This window comes from Falco cherrug, chromosome 4 (assembly GCF_023634085.1).
Source record: "Falco cherrug isolate bFalChe1 chromosome 4, bFalChe1.pri, whole genome shotgun sequence".
NCBI classification, from domain to species: domain Eukaryota; kingdom Metazoa; phylum Chordata; class Aves; order Falconiformes; family Falconidae; genus Falco; species Falco cherrug.
Genome location: NC_073700.1, coordinates 1,026,210 through 1,053,938, shown reverse-complemented (window position 1 = coordinate 1,053,938; position 27,729 = coordinate 1,026,210). Strand labels below are relative to the sequence as shown.

The 27,729-nt window shown below is 40.4% G+C and overlaps 1 protein-coding gene across 5 annotated transcripts in view; it reads left to right on the top strand.

Moving 5' to 3' along the window:
• The window catches only part of DCAF1 (DDB1 and CUL4 associated factor 1), a 53,943-nt gene that overhangs the window by 12,430 nt on the left and 13,784 nt on the right, over window positions 1-27,729 (top strand). For 3 of the 5 annotated variants that reach the window (XM_055709463.1, XM_055709465.1, XM_055709464.1), the window contains exons 6-22: window positions 1,902-2,039; window positions 3,033-3,536; window positions 4,744-4,845; window positions 5,983-6,141; window positions 8,630-8,809; window positions 9,692-9,901; window positions 11,097-11,266; window positions 13,044-13,168; window positions 14,256-15,516; window positions 16,440-16,638; window positions 17,345-17,427; window positions 18,572-18,656; window positions 20,095-20,328; window positions 20,881-20,974; window positions 21,446-21,550; window positions 22,362-22,435; window positions 23,759-23,863. In XM_055709463.1, coding sequence (XP_055565438.1) covers window positions 1,902-2,039; window positions 3,033-3,536; window positions 4,744-4,845; window positions 5,983-6,141; window positions 8,630-8,809; window positions 9,692-9,901; window positions 11,097-11,266; window positions 13,044-13,168; window positions 14,256-15,516; window positions 16,440-16,638; window positions 17,345-17,427; window positions 18,572-18,656; window positions 20,095-20,328; window positions 20,881-20,974; window positions 21,446-21,550; window positions 22,362-22,435; window positions 23,759-23,863 — 3,828 coding nt within the window. Of the gene's footprint in view, window positions 1-1,901; window positions 2,040-3,032; window positions 3,537-4,743; window positions 4,846-5,982; window positions 6,142-8,629; window positions 8,810-9,691; window positions 9,902-11,096; window positions 11,267-13,043; window positions 13,169-14,255; window positions 15,517-16,439; window positions 16,639-17,344; window positions 17,428-18,571; window positions 18,657-20,094; window positions 20,329-20,880; window positions 20,975-21,445; window positions 21,551-22,361; window positions 22,436-23,758; window positions 23,864-24,648; window positions 24,715-27,729 lie in introns of those variants that run through there. The other 2 variants (XR_008732094.1, XR_008732095.1) reach the window with 2 other exon arrangements.

Here is a 27,729-nt window from a genome sequence, read left to right as displayed (position 1 = left end):
CTTGTTCAGCTGATGAAATCTTGGGTGTTTCACAGCTTTTAAGGTGTAACGGGACTGAGTCAGAGGAGCTGGAACTTAATGTAATGTTTTGGGAAATGTTGAAATTTGAATTGTTACTATATAGGCATGTGAGTGGAGCAGGCTGTATAGAATGTGACAACTTGCTGTAGGAGTCTTGCCCAGTAATCCCCAGCTACAGCAGAGTGACAGCACGATTAGAGCCGAGTGATAAGCAAGTCATACTTTAACTAAGCAGTATAAAATCCACGTGCTTTGCAGGGATTATCTGGAACTGTGATGGACAGCCGAATCGGACTTCTGTATGTTGACAAGTGTGGTTTTCTGTGTTGAAAGTGAGGAGAAAGTAGATTTCACTCCTGAGCCATAGTTTCATTGTCAGTAAAAATTAATGTTTTTCTGAAGTTAGGAAATCAGGTAGTGCTTTATATAAAAGTTGTAAATTGATTTCTTTACCTCTGGAAATATGGATATGAACTCTAAAGCATGAGAAAAGGAAAGAATAATGTGCTGCTTCTGTGAAGGATTGAATTTAATTTGAGATCTTTTTGATCAGTCCAGAGACTAAGGCTGTGAGACTTGGATCCAAAAAAATGAAAACTAAAATAGTAGCTCTCCATTTGTGGAGGATATAGCTTTTTTCAGAGAGTAATGTTTCTTTAAATTTAAATTAAATTTTGAAATTGTTTTGCACTTGAAGACTTTTTTTTTTTTTTTTTTTTTTGACGAGTATATATGGAACTCTGTTACAGCACATTGGGTTTCTTTGTGCAGCTTAGGGGAGCTGACAGAGCCATTTGAGGAGGGCACTGCTCCATCATAAAGGAGCCCTCTGCTGTCTGAGGTGGTTTACATCTTACAAGTGTTTTGTTTTGTTTTTTTAAGGGACATAAGAGCATTTAAATAATAATGCAGTTTTCTTTGAATGTGTAACAGGCAACTCTTTAAGAATCTGTAAGCTGAGAGTTCTCATTGAGACATATGTTTATTCATTATTACTTTTAACTGATCTTTTGTATTATACCTGTGATTGAAATTATGTGCGACATTGCTGTCACAACAATGATCTGTTGTTGTATGATGTTTCAGAATCCAGTAATGATTTGGAGGAAAAATTGAATCTTGAATTCTAAACCATTGTCTTTTTAGTTGACTGTTTTACTTTTTAATTACACATATCTGGCCTTGTTAAAAGTTGCCTGACAGACTGTGTTCAAACACTGCTGATTTTGTTACTGTTAAAAATACTAACCATATTTAACATTGTTTTTCATATGTATGGATTGATACACTTGCTCTCTTCTCCAAATGTTATCCATTTTTGACTAAGATGAGAATTGTTCTTTTGCTTGATGAGTTGTCATTAAAGAGTTCCTCTAGCATCATGTAGCTTGCATATTTAAGTGACTTTTTTCAATTTAGCCCTAGTAAGCTTTTAGCGAAATGTGAGAAATTTAGCCAAGTTCTGTTCTACTTGGTGTAAGTTCAACACAGCTTCTTTGAGTTCTGTTAAATTGCTGGAGATGTATATTAGTGGAACAGGAGCTTGGGCTTGTTTTATTTCAACAAATCAATTCACCTGTAGTGTTTTGCTACTTCCTAGGCAGTAGGTTGACTGGCCACTTCAGAAGACCTGTGCAGGTGTGCGAATCCTAGTTTCAAGTATCTGAATCCTAGGAACAGTTTTATGCAGCTTAAAACGTTAGATTTATTTCTTTTTTTGGTTTCAGATATTTATGATACATTACATGATGGGTAGGAAGTCTAGCCTGGTCGTTACTAGAGATAGGGAGAATTGTTACCAACAGATGCTTTCACTGTAACTGAGAAGTTAAAAATTAAATACAACTGTTGGAATTGCTTTCTTATTTTCTTCATTCTAGGAAGGCATAGTTGAAAATCTATTTAAGTGGGCACGAGAAGCTGATCAGCCACTAAGGACGTATGCAACGGGGCTGTTAGGAGGAGCTATGGAAAACCAAGATATTGCTGCAAATTACAGGGATGAGAACTCGCAATTGGTAATGATCTGTCAATCACTTTTCCTTTTTTAGAGGGCAGATACCTTTTTTTTTTTTTTTTTTTTCCCATTTCTGGGAAGCTTACATTCTTGAGTTAATATATGGGTCTTACAGTGGTTGTAGCAATATCTGTAAGAGTCAGTAGCTCATGCTTTCCATCTTTTCCTGACCATGCATTTGCTGAGGTTGGTACATGCAGCCTGATTACTCTGTTATACCAGTTGTGTTAAAAATGCCACTGGAAACATAAGAAGGCAAATACTGTACTTTTTGATGGGACTCATTCATAGCCTCCTTAAAAATTTTCAGAAGCTTTACATCTGTAACTGTTGCATGTTACGATTTACATACTGGACAGGGATTTTAAAATGAAAGGTAAATCAACATAGGGACAACTTAATATGAAATTCTATTAACTTCTATACTAAACCTTTCATCAGTGCAGTGTTGATCCTGTATGATTATCAGCAATTGAGATGACTTTTGGGAGAACATAGGATAGGCAAATTTGTCTCCCAGGGCACGGTACTATGTGTTGAAGCACAGGTGAATTCTAATTCTTGCTCAGTTAAGGCCTTTAAAAATGAAAGTGTGACCTTAGGTTTTGTGGAACTGCGATTTATCAGAGCTGCTGCTTTGAAAGGGAATGTTGCTTTTATTCTAGGCTGGGCAGAGATGATGGAAAGATGGTGCAAGTTGGTATGTGGTTCTGCTAGCACCAATATAGCTCATCTGCTCTTAATGGCTTTCAAAGCACTTTCTTCTTTCAAACCAGGTGCTGGTATTTTAGATGAAAGTAGCTGTAGTAAAAAGGATTGGAGTTCTCTTATTCACTTTGGAATCATTATTCCTCTGGGCAAATGTATGCCACACCACACTTGACACTTTATGCTGTGGAGTTGGTTGTATGATAAGAACAAAAAATACGGCTGATGTGAGTTGCATGATGGAAGCAGGAAGTGTGTTCTCATGCGTGCTTCTTTTCTGAAACAGGTAGCTTTGGTGCTTCGACGGCTACGAGAGTTACAAGTTACTGAAATGACTACAAAACAAGAAAACAAGCGTCCTAGTCCTCGGAAAGTGCCATCGGATCCTCTGCTGCCTCTAGATGAAGAGGCTGTGGATATGGATTATGGGGAGATGGCAGTAGATGGAGAGCAAGAGGAGGTTTCTGCTGATATGGATATCTCCTTTCATCTTGATTCAAGTCACAAGACCAGTAGCAGAGTAAACTCTGCTACAAAGCTAGATGATGGGGGACTGAGAAAAAGCAAATCAGGGAAACAGCATGAGAGAGACGGCTTCCGGAAAGCTAAGCAGAAGCTGGGCTTCTCCGCTTCAGAACCAGAGCGGATGTTTGTTGAACTGTCCAACAGCAGCTGGTCAGAAATGTCCCCGTGGGTGATTGGCACTAATTACACACTTTACCCTTTGACTCCCGCCATAGAGCAGAGGCTGATTCTTCAATACCTGACTCCCTTAGGGGAATACCAAGAGGTGAGCATATGAAGGTGGGAGGAAGCACTCTGTGCTTGAATTTGAACTTGAATTTGTCCTGACAAAACTGAGTGGTATTTGGGGAAAAACTTGCAGAACTGTTGTTACCGCGCTCTGATGTTTCCTGGTATGATTAAGATCAATAACCTTTCCTGAGTTGTTGATGACTTTCAGATTGATGAAGTCGTTAGTTTGAGTATTACTCGGTAGGTAATACGCAAACCTGAACCTAGCAGGTGTGTGGTCTAGTAGTTGGAGCATGGCACTAAGAATTTTATTGCTGGTTTCTGTTGGTGATTGTTTACATGACAGAGGGCAAGTCACTTTGAAATGGAGACATTTTTCCTGTTTCTTCTGGAGGATGTGAGAGACTTACACAATTGAAAGTCTGAGGAAATAATGAACTTGAAATTCTAAATGAAGTGGTTTGTGTAACCTCTGCAGTTGTTCTGATGAGAAATGGCAGTGCCCATGTTCTGCAGATGCTTTTGAGAGCTGTTGTTACTTATGTGGACAAAGTAGTTGGGCAGTGTCAAATTTACTAGGTGCTTCCTTTTTCTTTTTTTTTAACCATATAACTGAAGTTAGCATAGGTCTGCAGGCCATCTTTATCTCTGCCTAATCTTTTTTAAGGTGGTTTAACTTAATTTGAAATAGAAAAAATCAACACAGTTTTGCTTTGTCATATACATAGTGTGTGTTCCTTGCTTCTGTGAGAGCCAACGGAACAATTATCCCCCTAATACCCTGCATGCTGACTGGATCACTTCATATGCCAGCAAGAATAGCATATAAAAATAGGAATAAACTATAAAGCTGTTACGCAAAGAATTATGCAAAGGGTTTTAATTTGTTGCCCTGCTGTCCTGTTTTTTCTGTTTAGTTGTTGGGTAGTTGTCTTTGCACAGATGGAAAGTGGAACCTATCGCCAGGGTGGTATCTGTGTGACTTGCCATAGCTGCACTTGAAGGAGAGTCTTAAGATTTCCGTGTGGCAGCTGTCATGCACCTTGCTGCAGTCAGCAGATGCATTACAAGAGGTCTGTTAACCTTTATTGCTTCCTATGGATGGAGCTGGTTATCACTGACCTCTCATAACAGGTATCTGCTAATAGGGGAAAACTGGGGGTTTGAGAGAGTAAAAACCAAAACAGACCTTGTATTTTCTGTGAAACATTCAGCTAGTCTTCCATTTCTATTTTTCGCAGCTACTACCCATCTTTATGCAACTGGGATCAAGGGAGCTAATGATGTACTACATCGATTTGAAGCGAACCAACGATGTGCTGCTCACTTTTGAAGCCCTTAAGGTAAATTACTTTCATGATGCATGAAACATACCATAAACATTGTAAAATCATTGAATATGTCGCTGCATGTGTCGAAGGCAAATGCTTACCTTCTTTTGGCTCACGTATCTTGCAGCATTCCCTGGGATTGGAATTGGCTTTCACTCAACTTGAATACGTTGCAGTTTTGTTTTTATAACTCTTAGTTACATAAAATAAGAAAAAGGGGGGAGGGGATAAAAAGATCTTAATCATATAGGAAGTACATAAGAAAAATCCCTTTTTCTGTCAAATGCTTGTTCTCCTGCTGCCCTTAGATGGCATTCCTGGGTTGTTCTGCTACCTGTCATCTCGAGGGACATTTGTGAGGGGTGAGAAGCGTAAGCATCTTACTCTCAGAAGCCCCAGCATGGCATTTCTGAGCTGAATGTTTGAAATATAGTAGTTTTGCGTGAGTAGTCTTAAGGTTACCTTGCCAAGGTACAAAACCACAGGAAATTACCTTATTGAAGCCAAACCTGCAGTGCAGCAGCAGAAGTTACATTTTTATGTGCGTGTATTCGCTCTTTCACAGTAACTTCTCTGCCTCTGATCTTCCAGTGTTACTTTCCGTTTCATTTTCATTTGTCTGAGTGTTTATTTCCATAGAGCAGTGTGTTCCTACAAAAGGTGTAGGTTACCTCAGTTGGTACTTAAGGTTCTTCTTGAGGTGTTGGCAATATAGAGTGTAGCAAACTTCAGTGCAGCTGCAGACTTCCATTTTAATAATAGCCTTTAAACTTCATCTTGTAAAATTCTTTTTGACAGCAATATGGCATATACAAAGTGTGAATGCAAATTTAAGTATTTCTTGTTGATAATAGAAAGTGAATTAACATGAAAAGAATAGGAAGACTTAAGGCGGTCTGTTGGATAAATTCTGAGTTGCTCTGCTTTTCTTGTATTTCTTTTGCAAGATGTGTAAAACAAAGTGCTAGTGCCTTTTTTTGCTTTTGTCCTTGGGATAAATACTGCATTCTGGGAGTTGGAAATAAAGTGGACAAGTTAGGGGAGCACTTGAGGATTTTTTTTTCTGCCATCTGTTTTTCTGCGGGTTAGGGGATGGATTTGATGATAGTTTGAAGAATTCCAGTCTAATCTGCTTTTATCCTTCCTTAGCATTTGGCATCATTGCTGCTGCACAACAAGTTTGCAACGGAGTTTGTTGCTCATGGAGGAGTGCAAAAGTTGCTGGAGATTCCTCGTCCTTCCATGGCAGCAACAGGGGTCTCCATGTGCTTATATTATTTGTCCTACAATCAAGATGCCATGGAGAGGGTAAGAAGCATTCTTTTACTGTAACTGCAGTGATTCCCATAATTTCTTAAGTGTTTCTGCTTGTGTTCAAACAGTCAATAAACACCTCCTAAACTGAAAAGCAAGTTTACATAGAAGACTGGTATGTGCAGAGGCAATAGGAAGTATATGAATACTGGTGTATTTGAGTGTTTTGGTTCAAGGGTGCGAATTTTAGTTCCTAGGGAGTTAACTGAAGACCTCTGTCTTGTTAGCATTGTCTCAATACTTCCATCATCCTTTTCATCCTGTTATTCCGTCGTTCCCTCAAAAAAATGTCTTTCCTTTCCCACCCATTCCAATGGACTGCTATACCTGAGCTTGTTTTTTCTGTGCACAGGCCCAGTGTGGATAGCTTCAGTGGTACTCAGCACCTCAGCCAGATTCCAGACAGCAGAGAAACTTCTGTGGTGGTGTTAGAGTGCAGCAGAAGACCAATGCAGTTCTGGACTGCATTGTTTGGAAAATCAAATTAAATGATGCTAAGGGTTCTTTGTGGCCTGAGTTTACAAATGTTAAAACAGCTGGTAATGAAGGCAGAGTTCCTCACCTCATATTTTAGCATAGAATATTTTTTTTTAAAAGAAATCCTCCTCCTCTCAAGTAGTGTTTTTCCAGCAAGCATTTCTTCAGGCTGGTTGATATGGCAGTCCACTCTTTCAGTTTCCCGGGCACTTCAAACAGTGTTCCTATATTTTTTTTTTTTTTTTTTTGTTTTGTTTACTGGAAGCAAGCACTTGTGTGCTGAGCCAGATGTACAAACTGATTTAGTTTACTCTAAAATTGCTACTGTGCCAAGAAAAAAAAAAGATGAACTTTCAGCTTTGTCCTGGTTTGGGCTGGGATGGAGTTAGCTTTCTTTTTAGTAGCATTAGTACTGGCATATGGGAGCATCCTGCTCTTTAGATTCGTTCAAAGCAACTGCAGTGCTGTAGCCTTAAGCCTTCTAATTCTACTCTGCTTTGAATGATGGCTTTTGACTCCTGGCTTGTCCCTGGCATTGTCTAGTAGGAGTTTAATTTTAACTTTGAAGTAGTTTAACTAGTAACTGTACATATCTGCTTATTCTTTCCTAGTTTTTGATGCTGTCTGAATGTGTATTGTGATTTAACATGCTTAACCACTCCTAAGCATGTAGAGGCTGGACTGGTAGTAGTTGTTTAAGGCTGTATCCATGTGGATTCTGTAGGCATTTGTATGAGCGAGTTCAAAAACCTTTTGATAATCATGGCTGAACAGGACTGTCTGTGCCTTGTATTACCTCTCTTATGAGGTCAAGGAAGGTGAAGCTAGGAATAAAATTTCTTCCATTTCTTTTTGCCAGTTGTGTCAGAAAGACCAACCCTGGCTGCATATGATCTGCTTTGGTGTTTCTCTGAACTCTCTACGCTCCCTTTTCCCCTTCTGTCTTTGCTTTTCCCCCTTCCTTCGGCTTTTTTGCTTTTCCCCCTAATTCCACTTGCTGCTTGCATGGTTGTCCAAAAGGAAATCCAAAAGCTGTGGCAGGGTGCTGCATGAGGATTCCTTCTGCTTGACATCCTCAGGCCGTGTTGTAAAACCATGCAGCTGTTTTACAGTGACATTGTCTCATCTGCCAGATGTTATCCTCAGTATCTACAAATTCCAGGTAGAGCATGTTTCAAGGGGCAGTCCCTTGTCACTTAGTCTATGCCAAGCCTCAGGTCTTGGGGTGGAAGCAAGGCTGGAGCTGGTAGCACTGTATTCTCAGCGTGCCTGACACCAGCAGAGAAGAGATGAAAAAAATCTGCTGACTTAGCATATAGTTGGTGCCAGTGCTTCAGCTCTCTATGCTGTTCCTCTTGGTGCTGACCCTGGCAGAGGGTTCAAGTTCCTTATTGTTAGAAGTTAACAAATACATGCAAAAGTGCAGTTTTGAGCACATGGTCTGTACGTCTCAGAGGCAGGGTTTGAGAAAAGAAAAAGACAAGCTCAGTTTTCTTATTTCCAGATAAAGTCAAACTTCAGATTTGCATTTGATGGTCCCTACAATCCCCCTAGACTTCAGTGCTCCCAGTTTGCTAGAACTTCAACATAGTGTATGATACTGCTACACTGAGAAGAATTTTTGTTTTTTTTCCAGTGGTAACTTCTGTTCCTTCTGTGCCTCTAGCATAGCATTCTTTGGATACCTTGAAGTGGTGTGGAGAAGGACTCTCTGGAATTATACTACACTAAGACTGCTGTATTTATTGTGTTTACGTCTGGGAATGGGCCGGTTGCTAGTCCTACATTGCTGCATCATAGCCTTTATTAGCCTACAGGGGCTTTCTTTCACTGTTCTGGAAATGGCACTTTTTTTTTTCATGTCTCAGATGTCATGGGTCAAACTGGGAGTAACCGATATTTGTCCTTTGTCTGTTGCCCCTCAAGGAACCCTCATTCTCCTTGGACAAACTCTCTTCAGTAATTTGTCTGAAGTCCTTCTCAAGAATGTTCTTTTGCTTTCTAGGTGTGCATGCACCCCCATAATGTGCTTTCAGATGTCGTAAACTACACATTATGGCTAATGGAGTGCTCCCATGCCTCAGGCTGCTGCCATGCAACCATGTTCTTCTCCATTTGCTTCTCCTTCCGTGCTGTCCTGGAGCTCTTTGACAGGCATGATGGCCTTCGCCGTCTGGTTAACTTGGTAAGGCTTGTAGTTTTATGTGGTGAACAGGGTTTTAGTGTCAGGTTTTGCACCCTTTATAGTGCAACTGTGGAGAATTCTATTCTTTTGTTTGATTTCTGCTCTGGGTTTTTTCCCTCCTCTGTCTCTTGGGAACTAAGAGGTGGGGTGAGTTTTCTAAGCAATGTACATGTGGATCCCTTTATCTTTATTATTTTTCTTATTGTTAAGATTATTACGCAGAGACTTGCTACCCTTTGCGAGCTTTGTGGTGCAACTCCTGGGTTAAGCAGTACTTAAACAGTGGTGGCTTAGTGGTAGTTCAGATGTTTCTCTCCATTCCACATACATGTGTAATATTGTCATGCACCCTTTTGGGTGCAGATAATTCCAGCCTTGTTCCAGGAGGGGTACAACTGTGTGTGTGCTGTGGTAACCACAGAACCTTATGAGCACAAATTATACTGTTAATGTACAAAAGCTGGTATGTCTGCATGGTATTGCTGTGCAGTCCTAATAGTTTGGGTTATATCTGACTCGGGGACATCAGCGCTGCAGGGTGTAAGCATCCTTCGTGTTGTGTAATATAATGCCTAATAGTATTAGGCAATACGCTGCCTCCAGATCAACGCTCTAACTTGTGGATTTCTTTCTTCATAGATAGGGAAGGGGGGGAGTGGTTCTTTTTAGACTTACTATTTATCCATGCAGACAGCCTTTTCTGTTCACACAGTTTTTGTCATCTCTCAGCGTGCTTGTATGTCTTGTGCTTGTATGTCTTGTGTAGCAAAGCAAGTTTGAGTTTAGTGCAAGTGCAGCTGTGAATTGTAGGTGCTTTTTTTCCTGAAAAGTGAGCTAATGAAACTTTTTTTCCCTTTTCCCTGACCCAACCTCTTTCTGAAGATAAGCACTCTTGAGATCTTAAACCTGGAAGACCAAGGAGCCCTCTTGAGTGATGATGAGATCTTTGCCAGTCGCCAGACTGGGAAACACACCTGCATGGCCTTGCGTAGATACTTTGAGGCTCACCTTGCTATCAAACTTGAACAGGTGAAGCAGTCACTCCAGCGCACTGAAGGTGGCATTCTGGTCCATCCGCAACCCCCCTACAAGGTGAGTAGTGTGTTGCAAGCTTTTAACATTGTTGTTGCATTTTTCAAGCGAATCCAAGCTGCAGGAATATGTGGATGTTCTTTGAAGCCAGTGAGTGGAATAACTAGGCAGTGTGCAATGTATAGAAATAGGGTTGGTTTTTATTTGTACTTTTTTCTTGTCTTGTGGAATGACACTGCAGTAGAAAAATACAGAAGAGCCTTTGAGGTTCAACTGAACTACATTAGATTGAGGTTCCTACTCATCTACTGTGGTTCCCTTTCCATCTCGCAAAAACTGAAGTTAAAGGCAGGTTATTTTTGATACTTGTGGGTGTTTCTATGCTTTTTAATCTCTGAAAGGACAAAATCTGTGTGTACAGAAAAGGGCATAATGCCAAAAAACTTGGAAATAAGTTTGATAATGACAACTGAAATGTGCCTTTTGGAAGCTATTGTTTTTAGGAATGATCTGGGAGATTCTTGTGTTGGCCATGATTTTTTTTTCCTACTTTCTCCCTGCAAAGTAATTATTTTTTTTTAATTTGTATTTTTAAACAAACCAAACCAAAATACTTGAATTTTATGGCTGCTTGTTTTAAGGGAGCACGTTCACCTGTGGTTTCTGGTTTATTTTATGATGGTTTTCTAGAAGAGCTGAAAAAAGGAAACATAAGGGGGTTTTTTTGCTTCTGCAAAAATCACTTATTTTCAGTAGCTAAAGAAATGTGTATAAGCTGTTGCCTTGTGTAATTAAAAAAAACACAACCATTTATTGAAAGGCAAGCTTGTAAGGAATTTACTTTTTCTTCAGTGTATTTTGTAGTCAGAACTTAGAGACTGTAACTGAATAATTTTTGCAGCCTTTTTAAAATATTTTAGCAGAAACTTATTTTGGATGATGGTCTAGTGACTACTTAGATTAGTAGCTTTAAAGCAGCATAGAAATTTAATTTAATGTAACTTTTCTTCTTCTTAAATTGGCCTAACCCCTTCTAGGACTGCAAAGAAACTTAAAAGATATTTTTCTTAAGGTTGTTATTGTATATTACAGTCACAATTGCTGTATTTTTTTGTGGCTGGGGAGTAAAACAAAAAGAAATTACTTAATCTTTGTGGATGCGGTTTTCAGTTAAATCCCAACAGTGGAGGATGTGATGTGCAAGTTTGTAACCCTTGTGAACTTTTTCTATTGCTTCCAACTCACTTCCCTGCAGGCCTGTTCGTATACTCATGAGCAGATTGTAGAGATGATGGAGTTCCTGATTGAGTATGGCCCAGCACAGCTCTACTGGGAGCCAGCAGAGGTTTTTCTCAAATTGTCTTGCGTCCAGCTCATGCTTCAGCTCATTTCAATAGCATGCAACTGGAAGACGTACTACGCAAGGTGAGCTATTTGCTGTAGTACTGTATTTTAGTGCAGTAAGCTGTGACTCTTGGGCAGCACACTACATTTCTAGATTTTCTACCTCTCTGATAGCATTTCAAACAGGCATGTACTGGTTAGTGCTGTTAGGGCCTGTGCTGTGGCTGCACAGTGCTTTTGAAAGTTAACACTGTGGAAAGCAGGACTAAAGTTTTGAGGTAGAAGGATGGATGTAATGAGACTTCTGAAGATGTAAAATGCCTCAGGCCTTTGGTTTCTGAGAAATCAGCATTATAGTACAGCTTAATCACAATTCTGTGCCACTTTCTGTCTCAGAATTTGTTTACCTTTTTGTCAGAGATAGGCTAGAAAACCTTCAAGCAGAGGGTGAAATCAAAACATACCTTAATCCTGGAAGGAGGTGGAATGTCTGTTTGGGTGCTGACAAGGAGAGGAGGACATGACATGGTGTATGACTTTATTGATTTGTTGGTAGTAGAGTTTACTGAGCAGATAAAACTCTGCAAAGGAGTTGTGTGAATATGCAACAAGCTAGCATTTGAGAGAGGACAAATGCTGAGGACTGTTACTCTGCATTGCTCAGGCTCATGTGCCTAGACTACACCACTAGCTGTTAAATTCAACCTGCTGGTAGAGGGACTCACCTTATGATGCCTCTTTTTAAGTTTCTGCCTTGTCTTGGCTGCAGACAAGCTGTGGAGGTACCGTGATACTCTGTTAGCTTTCTGTGGCACCTTTTCCCCCCACCTCCCTACCCCAAAAAAATCTGCAGCACCCTTACTCTTACAAAAGAAAGGGAACTGCCACCAGGCTCTGATAGGTATTCCATTAGGATCCTGTCCCCAGTGCAAAAGGAGGATGGGTGCAAAGTTCCAGCCTCTGTTTATCCTAATAACCATCTGCTCACCAGAGTGCAGCTGTAGTCCTCTCTAGAGATATGTTCACTGGTGAGTCACTGTCTGCTATAACTAGTTGTCATCAGCAGTATTATCGTCACCAGGACTCCCACCTTATTTCTGCTTTCTACAAAAGCTCCTTGCCTAACTGAACTTGAAAGCCTTTGAAATCTGTTTTTGCTTCTGCAATCCCCTGCCTCCCTCCCCCTCTCTCGGGTTTCACTCTGAGTAGTTTCTGTTCTCCTGTTTCTTAGTATCTACAGCTGTTTCCTAATTGCTACCTGGATTAACTCCTACTTTTCCATACAGGCTTGCAAGCATTTCCCCTTTTCTTGCATTGGTCTGCTCTCCCACCTCCTACTTAACAGCCCTTATCACCTTCCCCACACCTGTGTATCTCTTAAACTGGTGCCTGTTGATGCCTTTTTCCCTATCACAGTTGTCTGTTTTACTGCTAAACAGTTTCCCTTCACTTCAGAAAATCTTCCTGTTTGACCAGTGACAGAGTATTTTATGCAGCAGTGTTTCCCAACTAGGATGTAGAGTTAGATTAGATTTGGAAGCTCAATTTAGAATGCTTTTCTGGATGTCTTAACATTCTTATTTTTATAAATACAGAATTGCAGTGCTTTTAGAAGCCTGTGGGCCATGTGGGATTAATGTTGACAAACTGCAGGCAGTGCTGTGCATGTGAGCACTGCCTTCTGCGGAGACCAGCCCTTTGAGTGGAACATTGTAAAATCAAAAGGGACCATAGAGTACATCAGATTTGACTGATTTACTCCTATTTTTTGGAGTAAAATTGATTGAATGCTATTTTATGTTATTGAGACAACTCTGTATGTACACCTCCAAGAAGTCCTTCTGTTGTTGTCTTCCAGGAATGACACAGTACGCTATGCTTTGGATGTACTAGCCATCCTGACTGTGGTTCCTAAAATCCAGTTGCAGCTGGCAGAACCTGTGGATGTGTTAGATGAAGCTGGATCTACTGTTTCCACTGTGGGTAAGCTGAATATGGTCCTGATGACTTACACGCTTCTCAGTTGTCTTCTGCTACATGGTTTTTAGCTGGCTGTTTCTCACCTACAGTGAGACAAGGGTTAAAATAATTAATGTATTTAGAGTTACTGTCAAGGTTGCAAATAAAGGGGAAGGTAGACCATGGTTAAAATTGTGTTGTGATTAGCACTGTGGTTGGATTACCAATTTGAAGGCATGGTCTTTGACTTGCACTTGTTTTCAAGAGCTCATTAAATACAGATGGAGGCAAATCTCCTTTTGTAATGGGACTATTAGGTTCCCTCAGCTTCCCAGAAATTTAGGTCTCATGGGGATATGGCGTTTGAGAATACAGGAGAGGAACAATTATTGTTGTTTGAGTTATGCTCTAACTGGCTACCTGCAGATTCAATATGCAAATGATTGAGATGGCCTGGATCAGATCTAAGACTTGTACGTTAACTGGAGCCTGACACTTAAAGAAAATAAAAATAAAAGATTGGTAGAGTACCAGTGGTAGGCACAAAACCTTTCTTGAGACAGACATCAATTCTTTCTTGAGTGAAGGTTTTGATCTTCTGAAGCAGACATGAAATTAACAGGAATTGTGTCTGAGGAGGGAAAAAAAAAAAACCCCAAAGTTTCACTTTTTTTCCTGAATCCTTTTGGAAGCTGTGATATGATTTATTTTTTTCCCTTCATAACATGGGTTCTTTCCTTCTTCTCTGTTTCCATTTTTTTAGTATTTATACAAGAGAGTTGCTTTCTGCAGTAAGAATCAGAGGCATGTCTGTGCATCTTTGTCTGTGCCAGATAATCTCCGATCTTGCATTCCTGGGCCATGCCTGATCACCATCTCTGAAAGGTTGTTTGACTCCCTAGTTACTGATGGTGAAGCGGAGGAGTATCAGTGTAGGAAAACACTTTGCCAGGGAGGTAGAATGCATCTTAAATTAGCAGAACTGCAGAAATTCCCGGAATGAAGAGAATTACACATTTTTCTCAAATTTGTTGAAGGCTTCCTAACTTGTCTGATGAAGTCATAAGCTACATTTTAGAGAACTAAAGAAACTATTTCTTTCCCTCACTAGGTATTAGTATCATCCTTGGAGTTGCTGAGGGTGAATTTTTCATCCATGATGCTGAGATTCAGAAATCAGCCCTTCAGATCATCATCAATTGTGTATGCGGTCCAGATAATCGAATCTCCAGTATCGGCAAATTCATCTCTGGAACTCCTCGGCGAAAGCTTCCTCAGGTCCCCAAGAGCAGTGAGCACACATTAGCTAAGATGTGGAATGTGGTACAGTCCAACAACGGCATCAAAGTGCTGCTGTCATTGCTGTCTATAAAGATGCCGATCACAGATGCAGATCAGATTCGAGCACTAGCCTGCAAAGCCTTGGTGGGGCTCTCGCGCAGCAGTACTGTCCGGCAGATTATCAGCAAGCTCCCCCTCTTCAGCAGCTGTCAAATTCAGCAGCTGATGAAGGAGCCGGTGCTTCAGGATAAGCGCAGCGAGCATGTGAAGTTCTGCAAATACGCTGCTGAGCTGATAGAGCGTGTCTCGGGGAAGCCGTTGCTGATTGGCACAGATGTCTCTCTGGCTCGGCTGCAGAAAGCAGATGTGGTGGCCCAGTCAAGGATCACGTTTCCTGAGAAGGAGCTGCTGCTCCTGATTCGGAACCATCTCATCTCTAAGGGCTTAGGAGAAACTGCATCTGTCCTTACTAAAGAGGCCGACCTACCCATGACTGCAGCATCTCATTCATCTGCCTTCACCCCTGTTGCGGCTGCTGCCTCTCCTGTGACCCTGCCTCGCACTCCTCGCATAGCTAACGGCATCTCAGCCCGTTTGAGTAGCCACACTTCTGTAGGTTCCACTGCCACCTCTGTCCATGCTCAGGCAAGGCCGTCTGCATCCCAAGGTCCACTTGCCCTTCCAGGCCCTTCTTACGCCAGCAATTCTCCTCTGATTGGCAGGATTAGCTTTGTCAGGGAGAGGCCATCTCCTTGCAACGGCAGAAAAATTAGAGTGTTGCGACAAAAATCGGACCATGGCGCTTACAGCCAGAGCCCAGCTATCAAAAAGCAGCTGGACAGACACCTTCCTTCCCCACCCACGCTGGACAGTATAATCACAGAGTACCTTAGGGAGCAGCATGCCCGCTGCAAGAACCCTGTTGCCACCTGTCCCCCTTTCTCTCTCTTTACTCCCCACCAGTGTCCTGAGCCAAAACAGAGGCGCCAGGCGCCAACTAACTTTACCTCACGGCTGACCCGCAGGGCAGCCTTTCCGAAGTACGGAGGGGTGGATGGTGGCTGCTTTGATAGACACCTTATATTTAGCAGGTAAGGAAGACAAATGTTTCTTGATCCCTCTCAGGATGTACCGTGTGCCAAAAGGCCTTACCTGGATTCAGGCTCTGCAGTCCCACAGGAATGTTCTCGGAGAGAAAAGTGTTTTAATTAAACAATGACCAGTGGGAGAGCCTTGAAAGGCATTTTTGGAAGTTCTGTTTCTCTTGTCCTTAGTAGTGACCCTTGGTACGTAAAGCACGCTTATTTTCAGTGTCATGTTAATTCATTAGCAACATTGACAAATGAAGCTCATAGCTCTTTTTTATCCTTTGGAAGGTAATTGTGTAACACCAGTTTTACACAGGAGTGTAGTGTAGCCATGAGGATAGCTGGCTGACAGATGCAGGACAGCAGAATCCATATTTTGCTCTTGGAGCTGAATCTGCAGCACCAGAAGTTGCTAGCCTTTTTATGTGGCCTTTCTTTGCTGAGGTTAAATGGGAAGATGTGAAGTTTATAAAGATGACACAGATGAGAGCATCTTCACAGTGAAACCAGTATCACCTTGGGAAATTATGGTGACAGGTTATTTGGCTGATGTGCCATGACTTCTTGTGTTGAGTTTCACAACTGTTAGAAAATTTTTTACTATCTGTACTTACCCAGGTGACAGCATTACAGGTTTTCCATCAATCCAACTTTGAAGGCAGCCTGCAAGTGCTTCAACTTAATGATGTGCTGTAACAGAAGTACTTAACAGTGCAAAACAAACCCTGAAGCGTTGCAAACACTGTTGTAACATGCTCACTTGAGCACTAATCTTACAATTGACACTTAGCTTGTCCTAGAAGAAAGCTGTAAGAAAGGTACCTACACGATTTTTTTTAAGGACTGGATTTAGTGTCATCACACAGCACTTCAGTTTTGCTTCTCTCATCTCTTTCGGGTGACCCTTGTATTTCTACCTTTTCTAGGTTCCGTCCAATTTCTGTGTTCAGGGAAGCAAATGAGGATGAGAGTGGCTTTACCTGTTGCGCGTTTTCTGCAAGGGAACGATTTTTAATGCTGGGTACTTGCACTGGGCAGTTGAAACTCTATAATGTGTTCAGTGGACAGGAAGAGGCCAGTTACAACTGCCATAACTCTGCCATCACGCACCTTGAGCCATCCAGGGTAAGTAATCAAAAACCTGTTCTGAGTTCTGGAAGTTTCACAGCCTAAGCCCTGGTATGTTTTGGGCCTGTCTGGGTATGTACATCTAAAATGCACCTACTGGCTGGCCTGCAATGCCTGTCATTAAAGTACTTGTAATAGTTACATACACTCTCTCTATGAGTTCTACAATTTTTATTTTCTTCCCAGGATAATAGAGAATATACACAGTGGCTGTGTGCCTTCATAAGTAATGAATATATATATCTCTACAAGTGGAAAAATGCTTAAACTGACTTTATTTAAGATAAATGTGATATAAAATATCAGAGTTTCTACAACCTCCCTTTGCTAGAGAAAGAAATCTTTAGGGGGATGATTCTCCGAAGAAAGAAAAAGGTAACAGATTTATAAGCAGAATGGCCTGCACTCACAGGGCATCACAATTTAGGCATGGGTTATCCTGATTTTATCTGCTATTAACATCATAGATCATTTCCATTGATATCTGTAACATTATTCTTTGTCTTCCAAGGGCTCTTTATGTTATAGCATTAGATGCCTAGACTTTGTCCCCACGGGAGTAGTTTAGTAAGCACAAAATCTGCTATAGCCCCTAAATTCATCTTGTAAGTGTAAGTTAAAAGTGTATGGATAAGATGATAACCTCTGTTTTCTCTGGTATTCTTTTCCCTTCTTCCCCCTCCACTTTCATCTGGAAATATAGGATGGATCTTTATTGCTGACATCTGCTACGTGGAGCCAACCTCTCTCTGCATTGTGGGGGATGAAGTCTGTCTTTGATATGAAGTAGGTATACTCTGATCCAGCTGTGGGGTATGCTGCAGTTAGAAAAACCATTCAATATAGGCAGAAACCCTAAGAACAAACCATAATACAGCACAGCTCTCACAATGTCTCATGAAAAAAAGAAATGTTCTCCCTTTCCTTATGTTTAGTATCTTCCCTATTTTATTGGGTACAGGTACCTATGCTAAATTCTAACTACCTAAAGTCCTATTTAGTGCAAGATAGATCAGTAAAATCACCGTTGTCCTGAAGACAAAGAAATATGTTTGCATTTTTATTCTCGTGTTTGTAAAGTATCTTTGCAATCTTTCTGTTACACAAAGTAACACAAAGTTACAGATTCTTAGTAGTGTGGTGATATGCATGGTGAAGTTTTCAGACCTGGGTATAAGCTGTTTTTCAAACCTGTATAAAGCTGTTGAAAATTGATTTCAGTATTTACACTTGTTCCTTCCCCTAAAAAATGTGTGGAAGGCTCTTCATTTTTAAAAGGTTTGACTGTTTTCTGCCTTAGTTGTAAGCAGCAGTTTTGGTATGGCCTGTTTTAAGTCAGCTAGAGGGCATTCTTCAGATAAAAAGTTGAACGTGCCTTAGGCCTGCACATGTGTTTGAACATTCATGATGCCATTCATCGCTCACTCCTATTAGTGCAGTTAGGTTTGTGACAGACCCTGTTGATGACAAGTCTTTGCATTTGCTGCCTGTGTTTTTTTCATTGATCTGCTGTAAAGGCTGTGTCTGTAAGAGATGTTTTCCTGCAAATGCCGGTGTGGTATTTGCACCCTCACTATTGTGGGGGCGGCGAGGTGCTGGAACACATTGCCCAGAGCAGCTGTGGGTGCCCCGACCCTGGCAGGGCTCAGGGCCAGGCTGGATGGGGCTGGGAGCGACCTGGGCTGGGGGGAGGGGTCCCTGCCCATGCCAGGGGACCTGGAACTAAGTGATCTTTAAGGTCCCTTCCAGCCCATTTGGTGATTTCAGCATTGTAATATGCCATGGTCAATGGTGAAGGAAATTTTTTTCTACATTTTTAGTTTCACGCGCTGTTGAAACCTCTGCAGAAGGTGTTGGGATAGTAGTGTTTGGTTCACACAGGCAGTTTGAGTCTGCAGTTCCTTGACTTCTTTACTGACTTTGTCTACAGGCATTCCTTCCCTGATGACCACTATGTGGAGTTCAGCAAGCACTCTCAGGATAGGGTCATTGGCACAAAAGGAGACATTGCCCATGTAAGTACCAGTAAAGGTCACGGTTCTGAAGCTGTGACAAGAACGTAATTCTTGACAGGACATTTATTAACATATCTGGGTGCTATGGTGCTCTGTGTAACTGATGAGCTAAGAGGCTTTAAAGGAAAGCTTTGAAAGTGCCAAATAACTTCTCCCTGTGTCTAAGGGTATAAACTGGACCATTCCAAACTGCCTGTAGCACAAGCAGTGTGCAGTGTGTTGCCTCTGTGGTTCTATTCTGGGCAGTTGTAGAATCTGCTTTGTTTTGTTCATGTGAGAGAGATTGTTCAGGGGTTCTTTTGTTTCTGTTTTTTCATCTTAAGTTCCCTCCTTTGCCTTATTTTTTCAGTAATAGTAATAATAATAATAATTAAAAAAGTTCCACTGTAAACAGTAGCTCAGTCAACAGCTGTGGGAAACGGCCTTCAAAAAATGTCCTTCTTAAGTGTCCTTCCCCCTGCCTCCCCAATTTGCAGCTTGTGTTTGGGTAATTTAATTTTACCAATGTAGTTTCAGAGAATGGTGTTGTAGTGTTTTGTATGAATGCCTGCAAATTTGACAGACGCAGGCTTCAGAGTGCTTCTGCTTCTTCTCAGTGCTAATTTGTGTTCATTATAGGCATTGCCTCTTTTGAAAGAGTATTTGCATGAAAAATTGTCATGAAGCATAACTTACTCAAATTATTTATGAATTTACTTACTGCTCTGATTTGTTTAAGCAAGCTATCCATTCCTGCCAAGTTTTTAACTTGGATTTATCTGGAAGTCAGATCAGTTTGTGTATTGTGTTTATCTGGTAAACAGATTTGTTTTCCAATTCTAGAGAATTTTTTCCTCTCTTAAGTTTGAATGAGAGCTAGGTTCTTAGGGATGTTACAGATCAAGTTTATCAGAGAAGACTGTAATAAACCTTTTGTGCTAGTACAGCCCTTCTTATGTTTTTATCTTCCGAGAGTTGTTTGGGGCAAAGCTCAGAAAGTTGCCTTTCGACATAAATGCCAGGTATTTTAACTCCTTTTCTGTAGTTCCTGGCTTTTTTTCCTCACTGTGTGCTTGGAGTTTTTATGTTTGTAAATACCATCTGCTCCTGAAAGCAGTTCCATTTCTGAAACGGTTTCTGGCTAAGTGGTACCTAATGACGACAGCTTTGCAGCCCACTTTCCATAATGGGGTTAGTTTCTTTGGAACTAATCCTGTTTGTATTCAAATGTGTCAGTGAATTGCAAAGTACTGGCCAAAATGTGGTGAGGCTTGGTGCCAGCTGTGAAAAAGGACTGGTAGGAAGGGTTATCTTTGGAACGCTCTCAGTTGAAATGGAAAAGCAAAGTGGGAAAGGGGGTGATTCTAGAAACAATCTAGAAGGGGGAACATAGGGTGATCTTAGGCACAGGTATATTACAAATTGTGACTAATCTTTCTTTTTCTTTTTAATCTAAAAGATCTATGATATTCAGACTGGCAACAAGCTATTGACTCTGTTTAACCCAGATCTTGCCAACAACTACAAGAAGAACTGTGCCACCTTTAACCCTACTGATGACCTTGTCCTAAATGATGGTGTCCTCTGGGATGTCAGATCGGCACAAGCCATCCACAAGTTTGACAAATTCAACATGACCATCAGTGGTGTTTTCCATCCCAATGGGCTAGAGGTCATAGTCAACACAGAAATTGTATCCTTTGGCCACTGTGGTAATGGATGTGCTGGGGCCTAAAGAATTTGTATTGATAAACAAGTAGCTGTTTGCAGAAGTTGTATTAATAAGTCTGCTGCGTTACAGGGTATGTATAGTAACAACAGTTTTCGTCTGTGACTCAAGTAAGTAAGGACTGTCAAACAGCTAGCTAATTTAAGTCTAGACTCTGTGTCTGATGGGGCCTAGAGGAAATACTTAACATTTATAATAACTTAAGAGAGAAAGCAAGAGAGAGGTTCTTTTGGAATATGTTCTGTGGTACCTCTGTTCTCTTCCCATCTCTTACCAAGATCAGCCTTGAAGCTGCTGCAGTAACTTCTCGTGACGGGGAATGACATTTTGAGTAAGAGCTTTTTTGTTTTGGACATGTGGAAGGGATTGTGGTGCTCGAATCAGACTCTGGTTCTGTTGTATTTGCAAGAGGGTGGCAGTGAGGTTTCTCCAATGGAATTAATCAGTTTACCACTGTGTTGAAAAGTAAGTAGAAACTTTAAATTGTTTGTTGCTCCTTAGCCTGTATGTTTCCAGTGGGACCTCCGAACTTTCCATTTGTTACACACAGTACCTGCACTGGATCAGTGTCGTGTGGTGTTCAACTATACTGGCACAGTTATGTATGGAGGTAGGGCTTCTCAGTTTTGTATTACTCACCTTAGTCACCTCTGGTTTGAGATAAGTAGATGCTTATTCAGTGAAATTTGAAGCTTCAGAGGGTCTTGTCTAATGCCAGGCTTTGCTGGCGTGTGTGAACTGGAATTTTTTCAGGATGTTTATGCTATGTGTGTTGCTGGCAAAGTGTTCTCTAACATCACTAAGATGGCAACTCATTTGTGAGATTAAAAATCAACCCATTGAAAAAGAAAATACGTATAATGGCAGATCTGATGATGCTTGAGAAAATGTTTTTGTTTGTAATAAGTTGCAATGATCTGCAGTATTAATAAAGGCAGCTCTGAGAAAGTAGATATGAAGTGGGTCTTGCTGAGCTATTAAATAAAAAGAAAATTCACGTCAGTCTGATTTGTTCTTAAGTTGGTTTAATGATAGCGGTGAATGGAAGGTGGATTTGTGGAATAATTTTCCCATGTATCAGCTATGTTGCAGGCAGATGATGAAGATGACCTTCTGGAGGAGAGAATGAGAAGTCCGTTTGGCTCTTCTTTCAGGACGTTTAATGCAACTGATTATAAACCTATAGGTAAGAGAGGAGCAAACAGCTTGGTCTGGAAGTTTGAAGGTTTATTGAAAGTTTTGTGTAGTAACATTCGCTTACAAAACAAATTGTGCTATGACCTGTTCTGATTGAAGCACAAGACTTGGGCTTAACACTGACATAGGTTCAAGGATCATATCCTGTTCAGCGAGTGATTGCTTTACTTGCTACTGTCCAGCAGTTCTGGCTTCATTTTCATTTCATCTTTCCAAGTAGGGCATAATCTGAGATAGTAGGTCATTTGGCGAGGATGTCATTGGTCTCATTTCAGGAAGGCCTTTTTTATTTATTTATTTATTTTTATTTTTTAATTTTGTTTTCCTTTTCCCAACAGCATTTCCCCATGCTGGTAGTTCAGAATGCTGTCAATTTGGCCTCCAGCTTGTAAAGGTCCTGGAGCAAAGCTAGTTGCTGCTGTGGACTTTAACAAATGTGGCTTTTGCTATTGAAAGGAGATGTGGCTCACAACTCAGTCCCTTGGTTGCCACTTAGCCTGGAAGATTATCTGTTGTTTACTGTGCTTAAAGAAGCAAATAAACATATTATCAAGAGAGAAGACACTGTGCAGAGCAGGTTAAGATCTTACCTGGCTATTTTTTATGACAGTCTCCAACATTCTGTTCTTTATTACAGATTGAATTAGTTATAAATGGTGATTTCCCTTTTATTTCAGCTGTTGTTTCTTGTCCCAACATTTTTTTACCTGCTTTTAGACATACATTGTTAGATCTTTTCTGTCAGCAAGCAATAAATAATATGCAATTAACCACTGAGTTTGTGTTGTGATGTTTTCCAGCCACCATAGATGTAAAGCGGAATATCTTTGACTTGTGCACAGACAGCAAGGACTGCTATTTGGCTGTCATTGAGGTAAAGGAGCTAAGAATGAACTCTGGTCTCTGTAGCAGTGGTTTGAGTGCAGTGCTTCTTGGTTGGTTTTTTGTTGTTGTTTTTGGTTTGTTTTTTTAAAACCTTCAGAAGTGATGATTCTAGAGTTCCTATGTCCATACAGGTGTGCTGTAAGGACTCAGCCACGGTACCAGAGGGAGTCGGCAGTAGAACAGGACACAATTCATGTCCTAAGCAGTGGTGATGTTTTGATGCAGAGATGCTGTTAGTTTTCTGTTGTGCACCCACAGCAGTCTTGTTTTTCTGCCTCTGATTCCTTAAACTTCCAAACACGTTTGTGTCTCTTCTTCAGGCACTGCCCCTTTTAAAATGTGCAGAGGTTTTCTTCTCGTAAGCATAAAGAGAAATGAATTTTTTTCCTATTTGTAGCAATAATTTCCTATTAAAATTTGTGCATTGTATCAAATAACTGGGAAATGCAGTCTTCCTGGGGCTTCCCATGGAGCTTTTCTGTGAATCACTCTTGTTGTTCCTTTTTCACTTGTCTTCCTAGCAAAATCCCAGAAGCTAAGGATTTGAAGCAGAAATTACTGAGTGAAACTTCTGGTTTGTTAGGGCAGAAGTAAACTTAAACTAATGGGTCTGTTTCTTTGCCCAATAATACATTGTCAATACCCAATTTCTTGAACCTCCTGACTATGTGCATGTAGTGACTAATTTAAAACCAAATATTGACCAAAACATCTGTGAATCACTGATCTTTACAGACTGCAAAAAGCAAGTCAAGAGTTTGTAGTAGGGCAGGCTTCATGTTTAACTGCTGAAGTTGGAGTTGTCAAGGTTGTGAGGCCAAGATATGAAAAGTTTCTTTTACAGAAGTCACTGGAAATGTTACTTCAGGGCATGTGGCAGCAGTGGTTTCTGGGGTGTCAGACTGCTGTCTTCCGGAACTCTTGCTATATGATGGCTTTTAGCACTGTCTCAAGGCATATGGTTCAATAATATGATAGGAGGGCAAATTTGAAAGGAAGTGGTGTGCGGTTAGTGAGAACTAACCCCAAGCATGTTAAGGATCCAGTAAAGGTGGTGTGAAGTCTACTAGTAAGAGTGTAACTTGTGGATGACAGAAGCAAAAAATAGATATTTGCACCACTCCTGGGCTGGTCCTTGAAACCAAAAAGACTTTTTTTTTTTTTTTTTTTTTTTAGTGCTAGTTGTACTGCTGCTAGTAGATAGGAGGGAAGGATTTGGTAATGTTTTGTGATTGAGATCAGATATAGCATTGAATACAAATGTTGAGCTTATTTCCTGGGGCTAACTGCTGTGTTGGCATCTCCTCTTCAGAATCAGGGGAGCATGGATGCCATGAACATGGATACAGTTTGCAGACTGTATGAAGTGGGCAGGCAGCGTTTGGCAGAAGATGAAGAGGATGAAGAAGAAGATCAGGTGAGAAGTATAGCATTAACTTGGTTATTCAACAGCAGCTGTTAGCCATCTACATGTGAGAGGCTACAGGTGTTCATTTATTACCCATAAAGTACAAATGCCTCATTTGGTCTCACCTAATGTGAAGTAGATCACTTTACTGCCAATGTAAACTAAGACTATCTGTGTGGAACTTGTGTGAGCAGTCACTTTGTGCACTGTAAACCAACATGATAATTTATAGTTTGTTTATTTATTTTCCTAAGCGTTTCAATCTTGATCAGAAACTTTTCTTTTTGTTCTGCTTGGGTTTTTAAAAATATCTCTACATCCAGTAAAGACAGTAGTGTTTGAGGTTTTCCTTTTTTCAATTCCAAGTCTCATATGTGGGCATAACTTGTCACCAATTTCTGAATGTGGCACAACTTCTGACTAATGCAGTGAAACTGCACAGGACTTCTACACAGCAAAATGTTTTAAGAATTTTAAAGAAACCTGTAGGTCTGCATTGGGATGTGTTGGTTTTCCTTCTCAGATCAGCCATTCGATCTCTGGCAACTTGACAAAAGAGTTAACTGCAATAAGTGTCCCTCAGTGCAGTTGGTAGAATACACAGTAGTGCAGGATACTTAGTACAGTACAGTGAGAATTAAAGACAAATTTGTAGCTTTTTGGGTGTCAGGTGGTGGTGGGTTTTTTTTGTTGTTGTTTTTGTTTGTTTGTTTTTAACAGGCAAAGATCTTATACTTCAATTCTCTAAAGATTTTAAATGCATTATTCTCTGCTCTTTGGTGTCTGCATTGTAGTAAATCACATATTTGTATCTCCTGTGAGAAAAGCTGACTTGACCTTTTTCCAAAGAATGCCAGAAGGTAATATATTGGTGGGTTTTTTTCCCAGACTGTGTGGAAAGCTGGGTTTCTGATACCCTTTGTCTCTGAATCTTCCTGTTGCTAGGTTAGAACTTACAGTTTCTAGTTCAGAAGACTGGATAGCAGATCCCAGGAAAGAATAATATTCTTTGCAGATAGTTGCTATTACAATTTCACTGTAATTCTGAACATAAAGCAGTAGTTCTGTTTTGTGTATGTGCTTTGCTGTCCTGTCCTCTCAATGTGCTACCAGGTTGCAGCTGAAGTTTTGGCATTCTTACGAAAGTGCAGGTCACTGTTTCTGCCCCTAGATCGGATGGATTCAGTTTAGGAACTGTTAGGATGGGTGAAGAGTAGAATTCCTTAGAAGCAATAAAGTAGGGGGAATTACTGTTCCTTTCAAAGTGTTTCTGCTTTCCCAGTGGCTCAGGTAGTAGTTTCTGGTTTTTTTTGCTTCCGCTGTTTTTGTTCACATTGAGTAAGCTTATCCATTTCTTCTTTATCAAATCTCAAAACATAGTTTGTAGCAGAAATTGATTTTGCTTTGTACAATGATTAACTAGCAGCTATCAAGACACTGTTTTGCAATCTCGCTGGTAAGTGTTGACTTAAGTGGAGATGTGTATTTGTACAAGAAGATGCAGTCTGGATGCTGTTGGTTCCAGGCTGTAACACTAGGTACCAAGCAGAGATAAGGTATCTATCATCCATCAAACATGACTGGGGACGCTTCCTGTCTTACAAGTGGAGGTGGCCCCAGGTAGATTTTAAGTATGCTAAAAACTTTTCTGTAAAGCTTGTGGAGTATTCAAACAAAGCTGCTCCGGGATCAATTTGCAGGCTAAGAGTGACTAGTTGATACTGTGTAATTACTGCTTTTTATGGTCATCACTTCTGGGGTGTATAGATCCTAGACAGTAATTTTTAGGAGTGGTTACAATCAAGTTTCTTTAGTAAGAGAGATTTGGTTTTACTATAAACAACACTTATAAACCCAAATTCAGTTCAATCTATATATATTTAGCAAAACAAACTAAACCACTTGCGCTCTGACCCCTAGCTATTCACTGCTGTTCCTCCAGGTTGTTCTAGTCTTAGGCTTACAAAATACAGCTTTTGTCTCCAGAGACATCCAGCATTGAGCTAGAATGAGTGGAGGTTTTCCAGAATAAAGACTGAATCTCTCTGGCACACTTGTCTGTTAAGGCCATCAAGAGTAATTTGTTTCCTAATGAACAGAGGAGTTTTCTGTGTATACATATGCTCGCACTTATATGGGTATTCACTGCTTGCCTAGTTAGTTTCTGTGATTTGGGCTTTGAAAAATCGAAAATAAACTTTTAAACTTGTTGGGACTTCTCACAGATATTCTAAAACACGTTCTGGCTAAAAGAAGATGCTGTTTGATCTTTTTCATTAAAGTGGTGTGGGGGTAAATCCATGTGAATCAACATTAACCTGGTATCTCTTTGGTCCGGATTTTTAGAGCAGATATTCATCTGTTTGCCCTCTCTGTCCTTGCACCTTGACTTTATGTATCTATCTATTTTTGTATGTGATCTACATGGGTCAACGAGTACAGTTTTTTACCTATACAGAAAGTAGTAAGTACTCAAACAGGAGCACTTTTGGTGGGCAAGCCTTGCTTGGAAGTCATGTGATGCAGAATGAAATTTTAAAATTTAAAAAATGTGCTTGAGACAAGTTAAGAACTGTGGAGAAAAATATCTGCCTGACACGTTTTACTTTTAAATTTTGACGTTCCATGATGGCAGTTTTGACAAATGTCAACTGATAACTCTGTGACAGATATTTAAAAAGCAGAAGACTGAGAGTCTGTAAAATGAACCAAACAGGGGTATTTGGCCTACAGATACCTTTCAGTTCCTTCTCTCATTTAAGTGTAGAAACAAAAAACTATATTACTCCCACTTTCTCAAACCAAACCTTGTAAAATCATCTGTTACATAAATTACCCTCAAATTAAATGATCAGGCTGACTTAGCTAGCTTATTAGTACATGGTATTGCTGCAGTAAATGTTTATGGTTTTGAGAATATATATATATTTGAGAATAGCACCACTGCAGCTGGGTTCTTCCTTGACTGTTACAGTAGCCTTTTGAATGAGATCTCTGGAAAACTGCCTTTTCCTAGTTCTGGCCAGTAATCCAGAATTGTCAAGCCTTGTTAAACAGAAAAAGTGCTAAATGGATATTGATATTCAGTGGTCTGCTCCAGTTACGGTGATAACTGAGGGAAAGTGAAGATGTAACACTCTTAGCAAGAGTTTGTGAGCCTTTTTTGTTGTTGTTGGATGTTTTACTCTAAAAATACTGTCTTTCTGCCTTGAATTTTCATGAGTTTTGTGGATGATTTCACTGCTGGATGAGTACCTAAATGGGTCCATCTGTGACTGACAGTTTCACTCACAAGTATTTGCAAAACTGTGATCTGTCTGTGGGGAAATAAGCAGTTTCCTATTCTTCAGTCCTGCAGCAAGGTTCTCCTGCTCCTCCTCCTTTATTAGCCGCTTTTTTGATACTCCTTCAGAGTTAGACTTAAAAAAAATAAGATGGGTTTCTGAGCTACTGGTACAGATGCTGGACCATCTTTTGGTTGTTAGCTTGCTTAATTCTTATTTATTTCCCTTTCTTGGTTTATTAGTATCCCCGTTTCACTCGGTAATTACTGCCTTATGTATTAAGGCAGACCAGGAATTTCAGAGGAAATGGCGCAAAGGAAAGCGGACGTACTGATCTGGCCTGGAAGTGGCAGATGACAGTTGCTACAGGCTAGAAAAGAGACTTCAGAAATATTAAGTGATCAGAAAGGCTAAAGCCAAGGGAACTAGCTAACCACAGAGTAGACTCCAAACTGAAACTTAAGTCTGAATGGTGTGATCTTCTGAGCGGGTTAAAGGATTTTCAGTCTGTGCATTTTTACCTCTTTATTTTAGTTTTTCTTTCCATATTATTTCTTTGAGGGCTGTTTTTCTCTCTGTGGTACATGTGTA